The sequence below is a fragment of the Micropterus salmoides genome, unplaced genomic scaffold (assembly GCF_014851395.1).
Source record: "Micropterus salmoides isolate LMB-PRFRI ecotype aquatic unplaced genomic scaffold, ASM1485139v1 Ms_hic_scaffold_11, whole genome shotgun sequence".
In the NCBI taxonomy this organism is placed as follows: Eukaryota; Metazoa; Chordata; class Actinopteri; order Centrarchiformes; family Centrarchidae; genus Micropterus; species Micropterus salmoides.
In genome coordinates this window covers 19,384,848-19,410,857 of record NW_024040152.1, presented here as the reverse complement: position 1 = coordinate 19,410,857, position 26,010 = coordinate 19,384,848, and the positions used below count along the sequence as shown (strand labels likewise).

At 39.1% G+C, this 26,010-nt stretch overlaps 1 protein-coding gene across 1 annotated transcript; it reads right to left on the bottom strand.

Annotated features, from left to right (window-relative positions):
* Positions 1-555: 555 nt before the first annotated feature.
* On the bottom strand, positions 556-24,968 carry LOC119898284 (complement C4-A-like). The gene is given in 36 exon segments (XM_038712470.1): positions 556-941; positions 1,026-1,158; positions 1,288-1,371; positions 1,507-1,611; positions 2,799-2,888; positions 2,991-3,093; positions 3,271-3,361; positions 3,563-3,734; positions 4,318-4,408; positions 4,480-4,539; positions 4,637-4,795; positions 4,937-5,127; positions 5,591-5,747; positions 7,348-7,443; positions 7,560-7,752; positions 7,904-7,979; positions 12,363-12,569; positions 12,654-12,743; positions 12,841-12,868; positions 12,871-12,894; positions 18,308-18,523; positions 18,627-18,654; positions 18,656-18,710; positions 20,137-20,288; positions 20,290-20,318; positions 20,403-20,570; positions 20,676-20,834; positions 20,925-21,037; positions 22,868-23,009; positions 23,127-23,247; positions 23,700-23,787; positions 23,884-23,986; positions 24,057-24,137; positions 24,242-24,312; positions 24,395-24,569; positions 24,660-24,968. Coding segments are annotated over 36 exon segments (4,236 nt in total). The 5' UTR covers positions 24,909-24,968; the 3' UTR covers positions 556-805.
* Between the last annotated feature and the right edge of the window lie 1,042 nt (positions 24,969-26,010).

Genomic DNA, 26,010 nt, shown 5'->3' with positions numbered 1-26,010 from the left:
ACCACTATCCCTCATTTTCTCTCATTACCTCTCTCTCCATCACCTCCAACTCAACACGTTTTTGAATTATATAATTGCACTTGGTATCTTTCTAAGTGGAACACATTTGAGAAGAGCACTATTAGCTCTTTACAGTTGATAAAGAGCTATTCTCCTTATGAGGTGATGATTGATCCGAATCCTGTCACTGTGCATTTCCATCGGGGGCAACTGAGCCAGTCTTACATGCAGACTGTCATGCCACTTTATGTGGATGCACATGAACCCAAAACCACTCCCTCCCCCCCTCAAAGGGGTAACTTTGAGGGGGGGCTTGAGTACAGAGACCCCTCTCAGATCCTTTACTGCCAGTAAAAGAAAAAAATAACTAGGGAGCTATATCAAACCAATACTCCAAACTGAATCACACAATTTGGAAAGACATGAAAGAGCTTAAATTTGTTTGTGGATGCACTCTTTTTTCCCCTGTTGCTGTGTTGAGTTCCATTTAAAATAATTATCTCAATATGTATGCATCTAATCAATGCTCCACCCAAGTATACACATACAAAGGAATTTGCTAGACAATATTAAGATAAGTTACTTTACTTTAGGCACAGATAGCTGTATTGGACATAAATGATTAATGGTTACATTGTAAGTAATAAAAGTTCAAATGGTACTGTGGTGGAGTCGGGCTGACACGCTTACATGAATTTGATTATAAACAGTAAAGAATAGAGCTCTCAACACCCGTGCTGTCTGTGTGGGAAACTACTGAGTTACACTAAAATGAAAATGAAAGTAAAATGAAACAGATTCCATTTCACTGTCTGCAGCCATCAAGCTTGTACTCATTTGTAAACATATTAAACCCTGCACAGGCGTTAGAACTTTTTCTACATTCTTTTTCCAAAGGCTTTTTTTCAACCCAGGTGTTTGAGTCCAACAGGTACTGCATCCTAAAAAAGCGGGGAGAGAGTGACCAGAGTGAGAATCAGTAAGTGTAAAATTTTACTTCCATTAGTAATACTGAATATACTTACATTCTGTTTGAGTCGGTTGTGGAGCCATCTTTGCCCATGATGAGATACTGTCTTCCCAAATCTAACTGTCCTTTACACTGACGCCTCTTAGCAAACACTCGAACAGAATTCTCAGTCACATGGACATCTCCATCTGGTAGAAAAATTATTATATTATGATTATATTTATGATTGGTCTTTAAAGCATAAATGTAATGGTGCACAACTATTTAAAGGTCAGTGTTACTTCATCTGCTAAGGCTTGTAGTAACAGTTTACATACGTGATCTGAGAACCTCGTTTACATTCGTTTTCTAGAGCTCAAAGTTGCTCTTCAGAGAAACGTTGAGGACTTCCACAATGTATGCTGAAATAAAACAAGAATCAACCATTTATTAACAACCATTCATCTGTACCGTTCTATTGCATACTTTTGTACAGTGTCACAATCTTTATACTCAAGTCAATGTTAAATAAACAATTTCTTGATTGCAGTACTGACCGTAATCTACTGTAGGGAAGAAGCAAGCATGTTGTGAACGGTCATTCTTTGTGATTTTTCGACCTCTTTCTGACTGGAATGTATTTTGTACTTTATGACAGGGTCCTAAAGAAAAGATGAACATAATGCAATTTTAATTATTTACACAAAAGGATAAAGCTAGATTTATTGGTGTCAGTATGGGTTTTACAGGGAAAATTCAGCACATTTTATGTGGTTATCATCCAATCACATAAAATCTGGTAAATGCAGTCCATTGAAACAGTGCGTGCTAGAAAGCTGAGTTGTTTCTGCTTCCAGCATTTGACATGATGTAGTTGGAGGCAAGGAAGGTTACTTCAGCTGGGATTTCTAGCTTTTGTCTCTGGGTGGCCAGGGACCGTGCTCTATACCATTCTCTGAATTTTTTTATTTTATTTTATTTATTTATTTATGAATATTCGAGTCAGAGAAGCAATGCAGCAGAGGGCGGCCGGGGCAGAGACCCTCCAGAACAGTAGATCACACTGGAAGCAAAAATTGACTGGTGATGCCTTTGCTCAAATTGCCCTCCGATGTCAACAGAAACTGAATCATTCTGCTACAATGAATTTCAGGATGTGTAGTATTTGTTGGATGCTTATACAGATGCCAACCCTGAGAGAGCGCTAGTGTGCGTTACTATCAGGTTACTTTGAATGAAAGTTTTACAACTCACTCGGACAGGTGTGCTGGAGACCTTCTTCGGGATTCCAAAGACAACTGAGTGAGTATCATTGTCACTTTATGCTATGTTTTCATCAACTAAGTAATAGTTAACGTTATAGGCTAGGGTGATACTCTTAGGTTGGGGCGATTGTGGAGTTACGTAGTAATATTGTGTGAATGTTAAGCCTCATTTGAAGCCAAAAAAATAACAAGTAATAGGTTGGATGCCGGTAACTGTTTTGTCATGGAACTTTATACTGCAGCTAGAGTTGGCTTTGTTGTGATATGGAAGCCCATTCTGCTGGTATGTGTGTGTTGCTGCTGTATGTTATTTTACTTGATAGACAAGCCACGATATGAGTGACAAAATGGTCAAATGCAGGAATTCATTTGTTTGGCAAGATTGCAACCAGCAGCTAGTTCAGAGCTATAGTGGGCTGCTGAGAGGGAAGCCCGCACACATTGCATTGGTACATGTAGGCAATGCTAGCCAATATAGCAAGCACTGACAAATGTATTGCTTCAATTGACTACATTGACCATTTACACTGACTGGACATCTACATATATGGTGCAGAATTTACTCTTTAAGAGTAGTGTCCTACTTTCTGCACATTGGCACACATCCTCTGAACACAGTTTGGAGACCATCTTGCTTCTTTGGGGGGCGTTGTAAAACACAGTACACTTTCTGTCTACAAGGAAATCACAAATAGTTAATAAATTCCTGGTAAATTAAGCAAAGATGCACACTATCTTTGCAAAACAATGCATAAAACATCAAATAAAAAGCTTACTTGGTTCATAATAATCATAGAACACAGCTGGAGTAGGCTGTAGGAGGCCAATTGGTACTCTCTGTATAGAATCAAAACTAATACATTCCTCTGATTCAAAGAGCTAGAGAGGGAGAAGAAATCTTTTAGTACCGGACACAAAATATTTTTGTATATATAAATACATTTAAGCAGCCTGACCTTATTGAAGTAGATGCTATAACAGTCATGAAGCACCCAAAATAGCTCCTCCCACTTTGCAGATGACATTGATGAAGAGGAGGTAAAGAGAGCTACTAACCATGTCCAGGTCATCAGTTACAGCCTCAAATCCACTCAGAAGTGTGATGTCAGCAATGGCCATTCCTGTGAGATTGCTGTTCAGGCTATGACTACACAAAGGAAAACAATGAAGCAATGTGCTACCATAACAAGTGAATTTCCCCAGTGTGGATTCAGTAAAATCTATTTTGTCTTATGAAAAACAGGGGCTGAGAAAGATACTGATCAGAATTTGTGACTTTTCCCCACAAAGCTAATTGTCTCATGAATACTTATAAAGAGCAAACGTGATGTGAATCTCGTGAACTTACCTGACACAGATTTTGTAGGTGACAGTCTCGTCTGAATTTAAGTTGTTATCAAGATCTCTCCTGTTTCGGGTGCGAGCATCAAACCACTCAATGGCTGATCGTGGCACTCGTGCCTCTTTCTCCTCGTTGTTATCATAGTCATCATAATATTCATAACTTTCTATGACCTTAGCTAGGGAGACAAACATGTATGTAACTGTGTAGCTTTTATCAGCAATAAAAGTGGTTGTGATTTGTTATCCAACCCTGTCTCCTAGAAATTGCACTTATATATTACTAAATTGTTTTCACTATCACGTTGACACATACAACGTATTTGCTGCCTGGATTATATTCAAAAACAAAATTTCTTGAGTAAATGAATCACTGCATTTATGTATCGCGCTGGAGTGACGACGAGGTGGTTTGGAAAGTGCCAGACTGTGACACTGGAATCCAGGGTTCTTGACTACTCCAGTCTGTGGTTAGGGTTACGCAACAAAAGCACTTTGGTAAAGGATTAGGGAAAGATTGCAGTTTAAGTTAAAAGTTACTATAAAATCATAAAAACAATAAAAAACTTGAATAATGCTGTAGTCGCTATGAGTGAATGTAATTTTTAACAAAAAAATCAAATGAAATAGCCTATGTTGTCAGTGAACATATTACTGATATGGTCAGTATCATTGTTCGGCATTACGTTTCCCTCAAAAGATATTTGCTGTTAAATGTAATTTCTTGGAGACAGGGCTCTGCTATCAGTGACAAAAGCTCACCAGTGTACTTCACTTTCCCCGTCACTGTGACGCTGATAGACACTTGGTTACAATCGTCCTTGGGATCCAGTACATGGAAAGCTTTCACAACCTGCCAAACAGATTGGTGATTTACTGTAAATGATGGATCTCTTAAAGCATATAAACATTGATCAAACTTACTTTCAGCTTGGTATCACCTTTTCCTGTCAATTGCACGTCAATGTTGTTCCCTCTAAGTTTCTGGAACAAAGCACACAAGAAAAAGCAACTGATGCAAGAATGAGATGAAATGTTTATGTGTATATTTAAGTGTAATGCTGACAGTGCTCTATGATACCTTAAGGTCCGTTTCCACCTTCTCCTTCTTATCTTCCAGTACAAGCTTTACAATGTCGTTCTTTCCTGGGACGGTGAACTCTGCAATTAGATTTGCTTCAGGACTGACAGACCTCTTTAGCTCATACTCCGTGAGGGCTTCCAATGCCATGATGGTATCCTGGGCATAGTAATAAAACATTAATAACAGGTTTAGCTACTCTAATGGTTGATCTGGACTCTGTGATCACACAGGGGATGCAGCGGCAATGCCCAAAGATTGTTTGGTTTCAAACAATTCTCAGTCTAGCATACCAATCACCTGTGATGACTTGTAGCCTCCAAAATAGTTTTCTTGGGAGGTTAACCAGCAGGCTGCGTTGTCTGCCCACTCGGTATGCCCAAGTTCCACTGCTGTTAGGAGGGCATAGGCTGTAGTCTCTACTGTGATGCCATCTTCCCTCTCACGATTCTGGTTGGCATCAGTTGTCCACAGATAACAGCCATTCTTCCCTGCCAGTTAAGAAATAGAATATAAGAAGTAATTAAAACTAATTAAAACAATGGCATATTTTAATACACCATTTTGTTGAACTTTCTGACCAAATGTAGTTGCTCTGGTTGCTCTTAGGGTCAGGCGATAAGTAAATATAATACAATAATAATATATATATATATACAGTATAATATAAAATGGTCAACTGACAAATGTTCTGCCACAGTATGATTCATGATAGCACTTACATTGATAAATCTAGGTGTATTAGGCAATACTATGATTTTTTGCATCAATTAATGAAATAACTTGCTTTCGATTTGTTAAATAGACATTTATTTTAAGTTATTTGTCATGAAATCAGTTTCTCACTTGATTATACCTAACTACTATATTGATTATTTCATGATGATAACTTGATATTAAATTTCATATTATGTATCACCCACACCGACTTTATGTGATTGGACCTGCCTTCACTAGCCAGGGCTTGAAGTTTTTTCCAGGCAGATGAATGATCTGTTCCCCTTGGCACGCAAATGGCAATGCAGTAGGCTGTAATGGCAACAGCATAGGGATGCTGAAGCTCATCAAGGTGTGACAGGAGATATGCTGTTGATCTTGAAATGCTTGCATCCTGTTAGAAAATAGAATATAGGCAGTCAGTGAAGTGAGTCAATGAACTAATGTACTTACAAATTATGCATTGACTACAGTGTATTAAAACATGTGAAATATAAAACTACAGCATTAACGAGGCTAAGAGTTGACAGCTTTGCTTCCGGCTGTGAAGCTGTACATAGGCACCGGAGTGCACTGAGCTAAATAACATCAGCGTGCTAACATGCTCACAATGCTAACATGGAGACGATTAGCATGTATAGTGCTTACCATTGTCACCATGTTATTTTAGCATCCTAACATGCTCAAAATACAGCTTAGGCTGATAGGAAATTCCATTAATTTTTTTTGGCCATAATCAAAGTGCTGAATATATTTTAGTAATAGATTTTGACCAGAAGACCTGATTTTGACCTGACCCCGGGATAAAGAACTATTTAAAGGAAAAGTCAGTAGCTTATAGGGATGAAACTATTAAACCATGGTAAAATTGCCGACGGTTATTATTACCGTACACATTTTAATTACCATGGTAACAGGGTACGGTTAACCTATCTCACGGCAAACACTGTCCAGCGTCTCCCAGAAGCGCAGAATGCAACATGGGTTTGTTTGGGTCAATGACAACACAGCAGAAGACAATGCTGCATATAGTTTTCAGTCACTCTGAAGTCCGGTCGTATTTTAGTTTTTATGAGAGTGCTGAGGGAAACTTGATTGAAGAAAATAACCTTATAGTGAACGCAGGGTGAGTTAACTTTTAGCTTTGGTTTGTCTCTCTGACTTGTTAACAGCGTGTAAACTGAAGCTCTCAGTGTTAGCTGCTCTTGTAAAAACGCTACACGTTGTTCTGTTGCTGTGTGTGTTGAGTCTATTCGTCCTCTGCACATGATAACGTTACTAACGTTACTAACATGTTACTATCACTGTCTTCTAAAGACTTATGTTTTCATGTAATTGTCCACAGGGTCATTGTATTACCTATATAATATAAAAGATAAAATCTTGATAATACACACTTAGATGATTTTCATATATTTACAAAAGGTATTTGCTGTTATTAAATTTTTTATGCAAACATTGTTTATAGTTTTCAATATAAAACTTGTTGAAATGGTTTCAGTGTGTGTATCAGTACATTTTTATATTTTTTGGACTTTTTGGAACATTTTTACAATACCGTGATAATACTGATAACCGTGATGAATTTGGTCACTATAATCGTGATATGATTTTCTGTTTCATCCCTAGTAGCGTATTTAAAATCATTAGGATACATAACCATGACTGCTCAAAATTGTGTGCCATTCCCAGTGGAAGATGTAAGATATTTTACTGGAATATATGTGAAAATACGTGAAAACTATGACCTGCTGTTGATGCAAGAGGAAAGGTTCTGAAGGAAAAGTCAAGAGATCACCAAAGTCATCAGGATTCATCCTCTGGCCAAAATTGATATCTGTACAAAATTACATGACAATCCCTTCAAGTGGTGGATATTTCAGTCTGGACGTTAGTGGTGGACTGACCAACTCTGCCATCCCAAAGTAACACTACTAGAGCTGGTAAAAAGCCAGGGCATTAATATTATTAATATTATCTCTGCATTATCTCACCGCATTATTTCTCTCTTCGGTTTGCAGGATTTGAAGAGATCGGTGAAGGGCAAGAGTAATGAAAGCGGTCATGGAGGCTTCTTTGTCTCTTCCTTTCTACATCAATCACACACAGACAATATTGCGTTCAAATTACTTCTGTTGAATATGTTACCACATCTAAAGTTCTAATATGTATATGCCTGTTCTAACAAGCATGCAGTAGATGTTACCAAAACTCCTCTGCGTAGCACTGGATGTGGGTCATCGAATGACCCATCTGTCTCCTGTACTGAGAGCAAGTAACTAACTGGTTGCCTGATCTCTTCATCTGGTATAACCCTAGTCTTCCTGCCTTGCACTCCAAAAGCCATTCTCTGACGCTCCGCCACCAACAATAGCACTTTCACTACAAGGGCAGTTAACCTGAAGACAAGAGAAAGAAAAAACAAGGGAGAAGAGTGAGTGGAAAAATAGATTTTCAATTTGAGATTTTGTAAATTAGGAAAAGCTGATTTACTATGTGAGATATAAGTAGTCTCTTACATCAGTAAGGCTGCAAAAAATACATACTCGCCAATTACTAGGTTGCTCTGAAAGAAATGGGGGATATCCATTTTCTTTTGTCTTGAATGTTAAAATCCCCATAAAACCTGACAAAGAAAGTATTTACTTTGTTATGAAATGTGTATATCAGAATCAGAAATCATTTGATTTCTTTATTGATCCCCGAGGGGAAATTCTTTTGTCACAGTTGCACAATTATCAAGGCATCAGGAATAGAAATAATAATAGAAAGTAGGTAGAATAAAGAGTATATAAATATGAGAGTATAAATATAAAATATAAAGGAGTGTAGGTATATACAATATTTGCATTAATAAAGAATCATTATGTTGTTGAATTGTTAAAGTGAACAGTACTAATATAAAAATGCAGAGAATAAATAGCAGCAGAGAATGTTGCACATTAATTATTACACAGATAATAATGCACAAAACAGGTGATAATGTCCAGTATAATAACTAACTAAGGGCCTGCATGTCAGCCACTTAGAGGGAGGAGTTATGTGTGTGAGTGTGATGGCCACAGGCAGGAATGACTTCCTATGGCCCTCTGTGGTGCATTTTGGGGTGATGAGTCTTGCACTGAAGGTGCTCCTGTGTTTGAGCAGCACGTCATGGAGTTGCTGGGAGACATTGTTCAAGATGACATGTAGTTTGGACAGAATCCTCCTCTCTTACACCACAGACAGAGAATCCAGCTCCACCCCCACAACGTCCTATAATTTTTACCTAATTCCTTACTTAATGGTAATGCCATGTTTATCATTAAAGGAGTGCTAATGTTAATGAGCTGTTAAACTATAGTTTCTGACGTATTCTAAATATATTTGCAAGCTGCCTGTCTACAGTTATAGTTGGCGTGTCCGAAATGATTAAACCAGAGCAGACATGTAATTAAACATGAGCTGAAAGAATCTAACATGGCTGCCTGCCAAACAAAGTTAATTAGCTCCTCTTTGTGTGATGTTGTAGATGTGAACCGTTGTAGTCAGATCCGTAACAGCTATGGTTGTAGTTGTAAATGAAATCTCAAAGTTGCATGTCGTCGTTGTAGACGGTCGTTAGTATTAGATGTAATCAACAGCAGGTCACTGTAACGTTATCGTAGACGGCATGTTTTAGAGCCAGCTGGTGGTCGAGAAATGGTTTCTCATAGCTTTGGATATTATTAAAGAGTGCTGGTACCAACAGTGCTGGAGATAACATGCTACATTGAATGTAGTTATACACATAACCTCATATACTATTCTATCCATGCTATTCAAATTCAGTTTTTAATGCATTACTTAAGTTAAGCAATTCAAATTCAGATCTAAATTGTTCAATTTGAGATTCTTTTAACACAAATATCAGCCCGTACATACTTTGTAACTAGCTAAACATTACAATGTTGATTATAGTGAGTAAACATTACACAAAACATGAATTGTACGCCACCAACAACACTAATTTGCCTCCAGTCCTGCTATTTTCTGTCATGGTAACAGCGGTTGGAAAAATCATAGCTCCGGGTATCCAGTAAAAACCACCACTAGTTTGTCCTCCACATTGTCATCAAATCGGGCAATGGGGGGAAAAACGCTCTTCTGCTCTGAGTTTAAGTTTTTATATGATAATCCTAGTGCTAACTATGCTAGCCACTATACTAGTTGTCTGGAGCTAATCTGTTGCTAATGCAACAGTCCAAGTAACTTTTTATTAAATTTTTTTATTTATTTAACCTTTATTTAACCAGGTAGGCTAATTGAGAACAGATTCTCATTTGCAAGTACCTGCTAAGAAAGTGTAGACGTGCAGGACAACATATAGTTACACATTGAATACACATAGTACAAAATACAAAAATACATAATGCAGTAATGAGTCTGTAAGGAGAATATTTAAAAATGCAGTAGCTTCTATGTACATTTAGTGCAGGTGCCGACCATTCAAGGTCAGATTGTATGCATAAGTTGTATGGCACAAATAAAAATCACAATATACAAAAATATAGTCAGTCTATAAATATTATAGATTTACGGATGAGGGTCTCTAGCTTGAGGGGTTTTTGTAACTCATTCCAGTTGTTGGCAGCGGAGAACTGGAAGGAGTGGCGGCCGAAGGTGGTGTGGGCTTTTGGGGTGACCAGAGAGATGTACCTGCTTGAGCGCAGGCTACGGGTCGGTAATATAGACACCAGTGAGCGTAGGTATAGGGGGGCTTAACAGAGCAAGCACTTGTAAATAAGTTGGTACCAGTGAGTTACGACGGCCAGCCTGCTAATGCATAGAGGTCGCAGTGGTGGGTATTAAATGGGGCCCTGGTAGTGGTAGACCACATCCAGTTTTTTCAGGAGAGAGTGTGAGGCAAATCTGTAGATGACATCACTGAAATCTAGCATGGGTAGAACAGTCATTCTTACCAAGGCAAGTTTGGCAGCACAAGTGAAGGAGGCCCTGTTGCGGAATAGGAAACCGATTCTGGACTTAATTTTAGATTGAAGGTGGTTTATGTGGGGCTGGAAAGAGAGGGAACTGTCTATCCAAACACCTACATATTTGTAAGTGTCCACATATTCTAATTCTGACCCATCTAGCGTTGTGATGCTATTGAGACGAGCCGGTTAGGGAAGCGATCGTTGAAAAGCATGCACTTAGTTTTACCTGTTGATCAGAATGTGATGGTTGACAGAGTCAAAGTCTTTAGACAGATCAATGAAAACAGTTGCCCAATAATGTTTTTTATCAATGGCGGCTATGATGTCATTTATAATCTTAAGGGTGGCTGTAGTGTACCCGTGACCAGCACGGAAACCGTATTGCATGGAGGAAAGGGTACGATGGGATTCGAGATGGTTAGTAATCTGTTTGTTGACTAGGCTTTCAAAGACTTTGGACAGACAGGGTAGGATAGATATAGGACGGTAGCAATTTGGGTCAAGGGTGTCTCCCCGTTTAAAGAGGGGAATGACCGCTTTCCAGTCTCTGGGGATTTCTGAAGATGAGAGAGACAGGTTGAACAGGGTGTTAATGGGGATTGCAATAATAATAATAATAATAATAATAGGAAATAGATAATTTTAGGAAAAAGGGGTCCAGATTATCTAGCCCAGTTGATTTGTAGTGGTCAAGATTTTGTAACTCTCTCAACACGTCAGCTGTCTGGGTAGGGGTGAAGGAAAAGCGGGAGGGAGGGCTTGGGCGTGAAACTGTAGAGGGTGCAGGGCCGTTAGCTGGGGAGGGGGTAGCCAGGTGGAAAGCATGGCTAGCTTCAGCAAAATGCTCTGTAATCATAGATTTATCGGTTGTGACAATGTTCCCTGATTTGAGGGCAGTGGGCAGCTGGGAGGAGGTGCACTTGTTTCCCATTGATTTTACAGTGTCCCAGAACTTTTTAGAATTGGTGCTACAGGATGCAAATTTCTGTTTGAAACTAAAAACAGAAACTGAACCTAACTGCTGAATTAGGGATAAGGGATGTATTTTACCCTTTACCTTTACTCTTTTCAACTCCTTCTGGTGATACTTTTTCCTGACATCAAGGACAGTGTCATTCATTTCATTCATCGTCTGGAGCAACTAGGGGTTAAGTGTCTTGCCAGGGACACAATGGCCTTACACAACTGTATGCCATATTAGATTATTCTATAAGCTAAGCCCATGAGGCCACTAAGGTTATCCGAACAAGGACTCCCATTTGTGTTCCACTCAAACAGACTTGTGTAGTGATAAGCTTTTGTCCTGTCCTGGGTCTCAGGTTAAGAAAGTCTGCATGTATGTATTCACATATTTACTACACTTATATTCACAAATGCACAAATGTTAAGATCTTGTGCTACAAATATCCTCTTTCAGTATTATATTCCTCTTGTGTATACAAAATCATATGTTGTGCAAACGTGGTAATAAGACCTACATCTTATTTTGATACCGTTATTTTTTGTGAAAATTATGCACGGATGGTGGTGCGGATATTGGTGGGGTCAACCAAAACATTACAATTCAATTTAATTAGAATTCCACTGGGGACCATTGATATTCACAGCACATTGCATGGCAATATTGCCAGAAGTTGTTGAGATACTTTGTTGAACAAAGTGTGACAGAAACAAACAAGCTACAATCACCATCTTTAGGCTCTGTTAATTGGCAAGAGGAAAAATTTGCATAAACTAGTTAAAATTTTATCTATTGTGTATTTATTTATTATATAATTTATAATTTATAATTTATAATTTATAATTTATAATTTATAATTTATAAATTATATCACGATGTAAAAGAGGTACAATGTGTAATAACTGAGACCCAATTCATACAAATAGTTGCTAACTGCTAATTTTGAAATTCTAAAAATCTTACACATTGTACCTTCAAGTATGGTTCCAACTTTTTTATTCTTCACTCTAAATGTGTGTTCTTGGAAACAGAAAAAAAGGAGTTCAAAAAAGGATAAAGACATTATACAATGAACTGCTTGATGTTTTCTTACCTTCCTCAATTTTATCAAGAGCATCATCTCTGGCACCAGCAGGCAGGTCAAACCATTGATCACTCAGGTCAAGGTAGCGGACGGCTGTAACTGTAGGAGCCAATCCTATCATTGTCTGTTCTGAACATCCTCTAGGCAATACAATCAGGCTAGCAACCTTATCGGGAGAAAGAAGGAACTCTGCATGTGAACTGCAAAATCCATCCCCTGTCAGATGAGAACATTAAAAGAGTAAGACACTGTCATTTACAAAGGTCTGTGAATTATAAGTCTGTGTCTAACAACACATACCTTCCACTGAAATGAAAATATTGGAGCTAGAGTCGGGCACTATGTCATCTGGTAAAGTTCCATCAATAGCAATCGTCTGACTGTTCCTTCCTATCAAGAGAGAAGTGAATGGATTAAAGCAATTGTAAACGTAAAATATATTGAAAAATAAAAATCATGACAACCATCAAGCAAGTACACAACTCACCATCTAATTTAAGCACCTGGGTTTCTTCTACTCTCTCTTTTCTAGTCCTTCTGTCTACAACATGAGAAAATGGAGCCACATTACTGTCTCCCTTGACTTACATGTAGAAGTATTCGAGCATGTTGACTTAAGTTAACATTGTTAGTAGACAAATTATACTACATACCCAATAAGGTTAGGCGAAACCAAACCTTTCAAATTTGATATGATACCGATACTTAATTAATTGTAACAATACTGATGAAATGTGCTGTTGAATGTGATTTTTCTGAAAAAAAGATTACATTTAAAGGCAAATTACATCACAAATACCTCAATTGACGTTAATAACAAATGTATTGTGATCTTGAGATAACAAAACAGTGGTCTAACCAGGCAGGGGCATTTCTTAAAGAGGTGGTATTATGCTTTTTGTCTTTTTCCCTCTCCTTTATTGAGCTATATTTGTGCATGTAACTGTTGTGGTGACAGCCTGGCTGACGGTGAGTGTCCTGGTTTTTTTCTCCTTTTTATCAGTTATTCTCCTTTTTACTCGGTTTTCTGTTCCCTGCCTGCCTCCCTGTGTTTTCTCCTGTGTGTGTTCTCTCCCTCTGCTCCTGAGCCCAGCCAACGACCCGCACCTGCAACATGCACCATCTTATTAGCCACCTCGTCAGCCCTGTCGCTCCTGTCACTAACCCTGTCTTTCTGTCTGTTTTCCCTCCCAGGTTCACTCACCCTCATCATCCGTTCTGTCGGCTGGGCTCATCCTCCGGTCCTCTCCTCTTCGGGCTTCCCCCACGGCGTCCTCCCAGTTCCCCCTTGCATCCTCCCGTCCTCGGCCCCAGTGTCCCCTGGCTCTCTGGTCCCAGTCAACTCGGTTCCCCGTGCCTGTCCACTCCGGTCCCTCAGCCCCTTGTTCCCTCAATAAACCTCCTATCCTCTGAGCGTTGCATTTGGGTCCTCTCTGTCCCCACACCACACCACCCGTAACAGTAACAGGTTTGCAAATTGAAAAAGTCCAGCCCAAAGGGAGTTCCCATCTCCCACAAAAAGCACTGCTCTGAACCACTTGAAAACAGCTTGTTTGTAGTCCAGTCCTTCACTTCCTTTACTTGTGACGTCACAATGAAAACGTGAAAACATAAAGCTTGCCAACGGCTAGCGGGGTCAGGCACGCCCTTAAACCAAGCTAGTCTGAGCGGAGGCCCTTTGGCTCGACTCTCCTTTGTTTGGATTTCCTTTGTAGAAATGTTGTACCTGTACCTGCTTCCAGGTACTTTTTTTCGGTCACCTCACCTCCGTCGAGATTCCAAGTGAGCTGAGGAATACTAAACTGATTGGTCAGAGAGAATCGTCACTATTCACTGCATCATCATTGCGTGCACCAGACAGAGGCCAGCAACATAAAGTATTATATTTTACAGTCTTCGTATAGAATTTCATCACTAAATCCACTTCTGAGAAGTTTTGAGGTGAGAAATCAGCTGTGTAGATTTATTATTAATATAATAATATAATATTGACAGTTTTACGAGAAGTGATGGCAGAACAAAAATGTGCTTGAATATTTTTTGACATTATTTTTTTGGAGTTGAGGAGCTCCGCAAGTGGCTGTGGGGGATGCCTGTGCCAACCCGCGGGAGGAGCGTGTGAGGCCGGCCAGCCGCCATCACACAGACCGCTGCAGCAACAACGGCAGAGGAAAACACAGCTGGAAGGTTTTCATACTGCTTATCTGTCTTTACATTCTGAGTAATGTTGAAATGTTTGAAATTAAAAAAGAGAAAGCTTTGTGGATCGCTGGTGTGTGTGTCGCATTGAACATTACGTTGCGGCAGTTGTGTCTGGCGTCTGGCTATGACGACAAGCTACATACTATCTCTGGGTACTATCTGCAATGGAAAACGGAGCAGGGCCGAGTAGAGTCGAGTCTATTGATTTGCTCTATGGTAGCATTTTTCGGCAAGGCAGCATAACGTTAGATCACACCGGCAACTGTTCAACGTTTAGTCCTAAAAGACGATGCAACTCTGACTCTGTTTGGGCCTGGAAAGTATGCTATATTGGTTGTGAATTATATTTAAAAGAAACACGGGAATGTAACTTCACAGACTATTCAAGTGTGGAGTTGTTGTAAACGTTGGCTAACACAGCTAAAGATTTCATAGAGTGAGAAGAGGAGCTGCAGAAATGTGCAGTATGAGAAAAATATGGTGTTTTTTGAAAATGAAAACATGTAAACCTGTTCTGGTACAACCCCTAAATAACCCCTGAAAATGAGCATAATACTATCTCTTTATAGATTAGTAATTATCAGTGTCACTGGTTAGCTTAGTTGGTAGAGCACAGGACTCATAGTCAGACGGGTTCTGTGTTTAATCCCCACTTAAAGCCCCCCTCCAGCCAGTTTTAACTGCAGTTTTTGGTTAACGCTCTTTCTCAAACAGAGAATGGGGGTGTGGTTAATAGTCGGATGCAATACATTACCATGACAACCAAAAACTGACCGGCTGGAGTGTTCACTAAAATTGCAGACTACAGAATTGCAGACTACAGGAACCATCTACGATTTAACCTGAAATGCCGACAACACAAACTTATTCCCAAATGCCTACACTTAGGCTCCACGGTGAAAGAACACAGAGCCAGAATAATCCTGGAGAATGCGCAACACCAGCTACTGAATGAGAGAGTGAGACAGATACATTTCACCATTGAAGCCCTGAACAAAGCATACACCACAAACTAGAAACATATCTGCCCAGTACAGCACTGGAAAAGGTCATGGATTTCATCAAGAAAGCACAGCTATCTCAGCACAACAAGAGAAAAGAAAGACAGACCCGGAAATTCCAAAACCTACAGTTCAGAGCGAGCAGTACTAATAAAACAGGAGAATTGTCTTGGAGGAGAAAGGACAACAACCCCACAACACATGAAACAGACAACAGATGGGTGAAAAACCTGTCAGATAGGGAACTCACCCAATCAGAGAAAGACGTTCTGGCCAAAGGATTAAACTTTGCCATTACACCACAGCAGCTACCTATAGTGAACCTCATCACAGCCACAGAATCGGCCATTAGGAAAAACAAATTAACAGAAACAGAAGCGGAACAGCTCAGACTAAAGGTATCTGCAGCCCTTTCTAATGCAAAGGCCCCCCCTTCCAAACTCACCATCCAAGAAAGGAAGACTGTGACATCTCTGAGCAAGGATCAAAAACATCACTATCCTACCAGCTGACAAAGGAAGATGCATGGTAGTCCTTAACACAGCGGAACAAGGTCAAGAAACACCATCAACAAAGACAACACCATCAACCGTGAACAATATTACCATTTGTATTCTGGAGAAGCCATTCCATGCATTTACGGACTACCCAAGATACACAAAGAAGGAGCCCCGACTGTGGCAAACATCTACATGGAAGAAGTGGAGAACAAAGCCCTCAACTCCTTCAGAGGAACAGCACCGAGCCAACACCTGGGTCTAAATTAAAAGCCAGGAAGTGCAAGCCTTCACAGAACACATCAACTCTGTGGACAGCAACATCAATTTCACACGAGAATTTGTTCACAACAACATTTTGGCCTTCCTGGACTGCGCTGTACACATTGAAGATGACAAGTAAAAGTGCAAATTGGTGTTTACAGAAAACCCACACACACAGACCAGTACCTACTCTTCGATTCCCACCACCCACTGGAGCACAAGCTAGGGATCATGAGAACACTGCACCACAGAGTGGAAAACATACCAACAAGTGCCCAAGCCAGAGAGAAGGAACAGAACCACCTGAAGGGGGCACTTACAGCCTGTGGATACCCTAAATCCTGGAAACGACCCTACTGAGGTTAAATAGCTGAGTTTCCCTACCAGTCAGTCAGAACTGAAGAAGTCCCTTGGATGAGGGACAAAATGTCTTCCAGTATCTTCAACCAAGTCCAGTTGCCCTTGACTTTAACGTTCGTTGGATAACTATGACCTGGATGACTGAGACATCTTCACTAACGATATGCTGTGTTAACATCACTACACTGTAAAGTTTAGTACACTTTACTGTCTGGCAGGAGTAGCTATTACTTATGATAGAAGCTAATGTGCGCGTATCAGCTGTTATCAATCATACAGTCGATGGTCCTGTCACACACTGCACACGATAACTCCCACTACGTTTTATGGTGCGCTTACTTTACCGCGGGGTGTGATGGGTGCCTCCGCCGATGCATTGGTAAATGCATGTTGCAGACTGTAAATAAGACGGCGGCAGGTGAAAGTGCAACGCGTTTTCTGTCATCTGTCCTCCAACACCGCACGCGCAAATGCCATAATGAAAATGAACAGCAAACTAAACCAACTAAAAAATAAATTGAAGACCTGCTGTTAGCTAACTTTGTGCAATAACTATGCTAGCTAACTACACCTGGCTAATTACAACTAAGTTAAGTTAACGTTAGCTAACTAAACTAAAAAAAATTAAGCCATTTGTCAAAAAATATTTGGCGAACAATGTGGGTAATCAACATTGTGAGGAAATGACTCAGAAAAATATGAAATATCATAGAAATGTCAAAATACATTACATTTATTCATCTAGCTGACACTTCCATCCAAAGCGACAACTGCTAATTATGTCAGAGGTTGCACGCCTCTGGAGCAACTAGGGGTTAAGTGTCTTGCTCAAGGACACATTGGTGTCGGGGATTGAACCTGGGTCTCTCACACCAAAGGCAACATCTTATCACCAATACACTGGAGGGGGGCTTTAAGACCAATTTCCCCCAATCTTTTTTATAATCATTTTCAACAAAGTTCTTATGAAGAGACTGTTTCACATGCTCATAATAAAGCATGTGCTGGACTCTGGACTGTGCGATGGGTCCACATCCCTTATATTTCCCTGTCATTTCCAGGCAGAGGAAATTCCTGCGCTTCTCATTCAGGGGAATCCATTTAATGTTACACATTTCCTGACCGCTATTTCGGAACCTGAAATAGCGGTCAGGAAATGTGTGATTGGAATCCCCTGAATCTCTTCATAACAACTTTGTTGAAGAGGATAATAAAAGAAAACACTCAAAAGAAGAAAAATAAATCGTCGAAAAGCTGTGCCCTTTGCTCAAGCAACTGAGCTAACCAGTGACACTGAAATTTTTTCAGAAATTATCCTAATTTATAAATTATCCAGGGGACGCACCTGTGTTAAGCTATCGTTTGTTATCATGATATCACAAGACAATTATCCTTTTATCATGGGAAAACAACATTCATTATCTCAAAATCTCTAGAAAAAAAATAAGAAGACAGACACTGACTTAAAATTTTAATGGATGGCTGCTTAGGGCTTCTGTACTTATCCCTTAAACAGGCCATGATTTTTCCAGAGCAACTCAAACTATTTGTGGCACTTTCTTGTCACAAATCTTCTTGAAAATACAAGTACTGAAAACATTTGGAAGTGATGCATGTTTTTGTCACTCACCAACACATTCAAAGCCTTCTCAACTGCATCTATCCCCCATCTATTCTCTATATCATAGAGACGTATTTTGATGGGTATGGAGCCAGTTACCATGGGGACAGCCGAGAAGGACACAAACTGGGAAGACTGTGGCTCCACAGTAATGTTGACAAAAGATGTAGTGGTGGCTGATCCGGGGGAGCAAAGTCCTTCAGTTTGTTCCATATGAACTGCTACCTATAAAAATGCAGGTGTCCAGGGAGGAAAATAAAACAAAAAATTGCCAATTAAGATGTCCATCAGGTGGTCACTGTTTTAAGTGCCATTAGGTTATAGCTACCTGTAGGCTGTCAGAGCCATAGTTGTAGAGACACAAATGCCCTCTTCGATGCTTTGACCTCAGGTGGCTTAACTACACATAAACCTGAAGGAAACATAGAATAAGTAAATTCCACTTATTAATGAGTGGAATTCCATTCCAGTCAAATCTACATTGGGTCAAAATCAAAACAACCACTTGATTGTCAAAGTAGTATTACAGTTCTTACACGATACAGGGCTATATATAAAAATCTGAAGTAGTAACGTTTTCATTATAGCGACTTCCTGAGGAGGGCAGTAATACGCCTAGAAGTGTCTAACTGCTGTAAATCCATACGAAGAAGAAGAAGAAGCTTACGATACAGAGTTGAGACAGGCAAGGGTCTAAGCAGGCAAGCAGTCCAAAGAGGCAAATAAATCTAAATGGGAAAAGGCAAGAATCTAAAATCGAAATAATCCAATAAGTAAGAACGCTTGACAAATCGATGAAGACGACTGGCAAAAGACAAGGGGAAACATACTGACTTAAACTCAAGTGAGGGGAGGATAAAAAGACACAGGTGAAACTAATTAGGGCACGGCAGAAAATCAAAACAAGTAAGAACAATACACAAAGGCAGGAAGTAAAGTAGCCTACACAAGACATATGAGGAAGGATTCTTTCAAAATAAACAGGAAATTACAAAACTAAAACCCAAAAACAGAAGCACCTTGAAGTCCAATCTGACATGGATAGGGAGCCAGTGAAGTGAAGCTAAATTTGGTGAAGTAAGTGATTGTAATCCAATACACTTTTTGTTAAATTCAGCAAATACAGTAGCTCACCATTTTGTGTGTGCTCTGTATAAAATGTTTTCCGTTGCAAAAGGAACACAAAGAAAGTGGTGCGGACCTTCCCCACAACATTGTTCCAGCCAACCAGCAACAAGTGGTATTCATGCTCGTGCACAGGAGCAGTCTATGGCACATTCAGGCATGCTAGACTCCAGGCACCAAGGAGAGAGAATGTGAGAGGCAGAGTTTCTGAGAATGCACAGCAGGGAGGGGTGTATTTGTTTGACAACAACACTCTTTCTGCAGAATCAGTTACTTTCTTTTTTTTGTAAGACCCTAGCTGCAGCATTCAGAACCATTTGAAGACTTTTAGTAGTAGCGCAAAAAAACAAAAACTGAGTATAATTTGGCCAAGAGAAAAGCTGGGTTAGATGTTTGTCACTTGATTGTATCAGAACAGCCAAGGCATAGAGACTGTAGGCTATCAAGACAGCTCCGACTGAGTTTTTGATCAGCCTACATCTAACAACTATGGTGAGCACTAACTGAGGTAAAACTTGATTCTGACATTGGAAATGTGTCTGTGACAGTAAAATCTATTCAGATGTTGTTTGAAGAGTGTATTTTTGGAGCAATGGTGTTGCCGTTACAGGCTGTTGGACAAACTTTTGGTCCAGTGACCATTTTCTGACTATTGTGGTTTCGGAATAATCGGCCGCAGCAACAATACCAAGGCACTCTCAGGCTGCAACTTTATCTGTTCTGTTTACTCACCTTGACCTTTATCTCACATTCATCCCTGACATCTACCCACACCGAGTCAGCAATGATGTTACCATGCTGGTTGTAGTAGTAGCCAATCAGACGGAATGATGGCACCATATCAGGCGTTATCTGTATGTTGTCTATGTTTTATTAGGATCCCATGGCTTAAGACCTACAACATAAAAATGTTAAATATAAAAAACTGTTGTTTCTCTTTTTAAACACAAACCCTGATGTATTGACTCAGATATCTCACCATGTAGTATATAAACCCATGTTTTTGGCCATTCATGGTGTTATAATTCACAGTTAGGAACTCGCCCACAGAGTACATCTTGTTGGTAATACTCAGGTAAAGGTAGCCGCGATTTCAAGGTGAAGGAGGACGAATTCTTTTCCATTCCTGAAGGCCATCTGCCGACACCTGATGAAGTTAGGGTGTAAATAGTTAAACTATACTAAAGCAAAACTCTAGTGGTTTATCAGTTTGATAAGACCATTTAACTTATTGTTGTTTAGGGATACTAACTTTAACAGTAATCCAATACACATTGGGAATATTAAACACAGGATACACTGCCCCCTCCTGGTTAGTAGTGGCATTCAACGATTTCTCTGAAGATTCTGGTACATCAATCTTTACTGGCACACCAGCTGCTGGGGAGCCATCTGGGAGACGCAGGACCACCTATAATAACAAACAAACAACATTTTTTACATACAAATTCATCACAGTCATGTACATAACTGTGAACCGATGTGTTAGTTCCATGCCTACCACCACATCTAGCAGATATCCTGGAAGGTGAAATGAGCGGGTTCGAGAAAGATCGATGGTGTATTTGTGAGAAATCATAAGAAGGTAAACTTCTGCTTCTTGTATTTCACCGCCTGGACCAAAAAAATGCAGATATTAGATGTAATGAAAAACCACAATATCCTATTATATAATCCTTAAATTCTGAGATTAATTCTTATTCTTATTCTTATTACAATTATTATTATTATGGTAGTAGTAGTAGTAATAGTAACATTAAAAGAATTAGTGTTATTGTTTTCACAATATCCAAATTATTTCTCAGGTCTGTCAGTAAAATTCAATATTAAGTGACAATATGGTACTGTTTAGGAAATTCTTGTAGCACTTTTATCGAAAAATATAATATATAAGGTTTGTCTGTACTATTGTCATACAGTCATGGCCAAAAATATGGGTCCACCTGCACGTCTGTCACACAATTGTCACGCTCTGCCGGTCAGCCATTCTTTGTGTTGCACTTTTGAGTTTAGTATCTGCCTTATAGTATGTTGGGTTTTGGGGGTCTATCTTGTCTGTCGTCTAGTGTTTGGTAACCCTTGTCATGTCTGTTACACCAGTTATCCCTCTGCATGTCTGTCTCTGTTTTCCCCTGCTCTCTCTCCCTGCCTGTGCCTCATTAGCCTCATGTCTTTCACCTGTGTTGCTCCCGCCCTGCTCGTTAGTCCCTGTGTGTGTGTGTGTGTGTGTGTGTGTGTGTGTGTGTGTGTGTGTGTGTGTGTGTGTGTGTGTGTGTGTGTATATATATATATATACCTGGTGTTTCTGTCTTGGCTTTGTTGGGTCAATGTATGTTGTCACTCTGTGTAGCAGTGTGTTTCATGTCGTCAGCCTTGTTGTCTCTCCCTGTTTCCCTGCCGTTATTGGATTTTGTATTTCTGTTGGACAGCCCTTGTTTTTGGACTCAGTCTATCAGCCACTATGTTTGTAAGTGTGCTCGCTTTTTGTTATATTAAAACCACTGAACTTAAACTGCTCCGCTCTGTGTCCTGTGTTTGGGTCTGCTCCACCTTGCCTTCACCACAAAACCGTGACAGTAATGTAATACAATCCACACAGAACTCCAAAAAGGGACTGGATAAAATAATTCCACCATTCCAAAATCTTCAGAAATAATTGTATTTCAAGCATGTGATGCTCCTTTAAAACAAAAGAGAGAATAGAAATATAGAGGATTTGAGAACCAAAATTTTCAAATCTCAAAGATCTGGAGCAGGTGGCAAAAGGAGAGTAGTTCTAAATTCCATGACAGAGGTGTAAGAAACTCATTGATGTTTACAGGATGTGATTTATTTCAGTTATTTTTTTCTAAAAGGTGTGCTACCAAATATTAAGTTGAGGGTGTCAATAATTTTGTCCACTCCATTTTTGGAGTTTTGTTTTGGTGTGATCTGCTCTCAGATATGGCTTCTTTTTGCAGGTTTTTTTGTATATATAATGAACATGAGAATACCAAAGCATATGTAATTGCAACAATTTTCTGGGAGAAGTAGTCCATTATGTGATAGACATGCAGGGGTGATCATCACTTTTGGCCATGACTGTATATTCTATGAAACATGATTGTGGTATTATTTTAACTTGATGATTCTATTTAACTTCTTTTACACACGAGTCAAACTACTGTATTTCAACACAACTTTAAATACCATTTTGCAACATCCAGAGTTATTGTGCCCTGGAGATGCTTAAATGGCCAGACAGAAACCAGATGTCTGGCCATTTAACACTAACCATGAGTAAACATCAGACTTGTACTGTGCACAGCACATAGCCTACTTCTGGACACAACACCAAATGTTTTACACAATATATTCTCTCTTTACACCCTAATTACATTTTTGACTCTTTTGGGAGTTTGCTGACTTGAAAATTGGTATATAGTGTGAAAAAGTGTCCTTTACTTTGTATGTTGGTGACAAATACTCCTAAGTACAGTTGCGCTCCACTCTGCTGTAATTCAGAGAGGGTTTGGTTCTGCTGTTTTTGGAGGTGCTCATGTAAGTCTGCCATCTGGAGAAAAGCTGTTCCAGTTCCATTCTGAACCTGCAAGAAATGGAATAAGGCGTTGATTTTCAAGAAATGCAATATGTTGCCAGATTATCTGATCCCAGATCTTGAAATAAGCAGCACTAAATTTGAGACAGATATCAGTTTCCTCACCGAACCAGTTAACTCAAGCCAACTGATATATACAGGCTTCATTTTCTGACCATGTGTATCTTTTTTCACCAATCCAAACTGGCAGTGGTAAGCCCCGTTAACTTCCTCACCATGTGAATACCTAAAGAAAAAAAGATGCATTCTATATTTTAAAATATGTGGACTAGCATTATAGGCTAAGCTTTATGTTTTTATTAAAACATTGCATTAATCAACATTTTTTATTAATATTGAATCAAATGACTAGGGTAATTTGAAAGGGGTCACTTAATGGTACATGCTTGTCTAAATCTGCAGCTCTACAGACCTGTTAAGACACTTTTTGATTATTTTGAGGATTTATGACAAGACAGTTGTTGAGCATCTAGTTATCATTAGAAATAAGTTAAAGAGGTACAAGGTAAATGTATTGCCATATTAAAACAGGGTTGTAAAATAAGATGCAGATTGTTTTTCCCTTTATGCATATATACAAAAAAGTATAAAATTATACACAGAAATAAACAATTTTGCATGGTACAGTGCTGAGGATGAATTCCCCCTCGCTTTAATGGAAAGTAATTTTACACTTACCTGTCTAAGATTTTGAAGTCAAACTTGTCAGCATTCAACAAAATATAGTTGTGCTCCATTGCGATGTTCACCTCAAAACTTGGTAAAACTAGGGTTGGTAAAAAATATTTAAAACATTTAGCAGGAAGAAATAGGATTTGTTTGTGTTTTTAAGAAGCAAAATACTTCAATCAAATGAGCTTACCAAATTTTTGGACTCTGAACTCTCGAGAAACAACATTTGCTTCATCACCTTCATAATGTGCTGTAATCTTCCATGTGCCTATTCTTTGTAAACCAAATATGTGTTATGTAAAAGTTGATTGTGCTGTTATGTTAGAGGCAGTTTATTGTAAATCTGTTTTTACATACTCAGACATCAGGTATGGGGAATGTGCCTCTGAGTATTCCTCCCTTTGCAGACTTAAGGGACTTCATTATTCTGTTTCCAGCAGAATTCTGTCATAAAATGATAAAAGCATAAATCATGAAATGAAACCATCAAAATAATGTGTGCACATCTTTCAAAGTCCTCTTTATTCGTTGAGAAAATCTATACTCACAAATACTGAGATGAGGAACACTCCCTCATGAGGCCTGAATGTGTGGTCAAGAGTGAATATCCTGTACTTCACTAGAAGAGAGATCATTAACATAAAATGGCTTTATTTCACATTGTCTTACAATCCTTTCACATCGGTTGACTTTCTATTTACCTGTTTGTGCTGGGCTGTAGATTGGCTGATCAGTCTGAATAAAGATATTGCCCCTGCGCTTTGATACCAGAACCTTTGTTTCCTTCCTGCCACTAAAGGAGAGGCTCTCTGCCACCAGTTTAAGGTGGGCATGTTCATAATTTTGGGGAAATCTTGACATAATTTCTTTGTCTACCTGTAAAAATGCAAATTTGAAGTTTTGGTTAATGATATTTCAGTTCTGTCTAAATTGTTAGCTTTTTGTATGAGTGGTTAAGTTTCATACCATGAGCTCAACAATTTCGATCTTCCCTTCTGCTGTACACAGAGCAGTTTTCTTTTCAGACACACGAGTACTGCCAGCCTCATCCTCACGCTCCAGGTATAGAGTAACAGAATTATTGATATGAAACTTTCCCATCTGGACAAAAACTTTCTCATTTACACCCACATGAAACACTGTGGGGGGCTGATATAAAGAATCTGCACACAAAGTAGAAAAATAGCACTTACTGTATCCTTCATTATTTTGCATTCGTACAATGTTGCATATTTTGTCTTCTGTTACATTATACAAAATAACATAATCATCATGCTGAATATACACGTAAATTATTTAATGCCTAATGACATCAACTCTTAGAAGACAGAAACCAAAATGTAACCCTCTTTGCATAGAACACAGATTGTCATTACATTACATTATTGCATAATATAGATTCATGCAGCTGTTCCTACATTTACCCGTTTTCCATTGAACACCCAGATTCCATAGTCAAGATCAGGAACAGTATCGAAAAGATGAAGCACTTCATTGTGCAGCTCCAATTTCTTTGCCTGCTCTGACACAGGCTTTCAATTAACTGAGGTTTTGTTAGTCACCCACCCCTGTATTTCTCAATCGCTGGATATCTCAATGCCCTCCCACTGTTTTTATTTTCTTCCAAGACAACTTAGAAAGAAGTACCAGTCCTCATGTGATTTCTCATGTTGCATGTACTATCTGGCAATAAAAAGACCTGCAACCACTGATCCAACTCACAAATACCATCTTACTCAATCCACTCAGGATCTTGTACATGCAGTGTCTGTGTAGCTGTTTGTGTTTTGTTGTGGTCTTTTGTGTTATGTTGTATTTTAATGTGATTCTGTCTTTTACAATCCTGCAGAAAAGGAACCTGCTGTTAACCAGTTCAAAACCAGACCTGTTCAAATGTAACACTTTTTGTCTTCAGTGATGTTTCAAATATTTTCCTGTATTTCAGACTACGTGCTTGATTTTATAGAAGTCCACTTTATATCACTGGTTGACTTGCAGCATGGAAAGTGTTAGTTTCTACTTCACAATGTGTAACCATTCCCTCATTGGTCAATGCAAATCATGTGATTTTCAAGAAATCAAGTTTTGGCTCTTTGGGTTTGGGATAGAGTGAGTGCTGTTGACTCTACAACACATAGTTCAGGAAGGATTTGCAAAGTGGAGCTCAAGTCTATCTGTAAACAATAATTCATTTAATTTAGTGAATCAGATTTATTAATATGTGTAATAATATATGTCCTCTGCAGTTCACTAGTCATTTCACAATCCATATCATGCGTGATGTACTGTATTCATCAGTGAACTGATTGTATGCTGA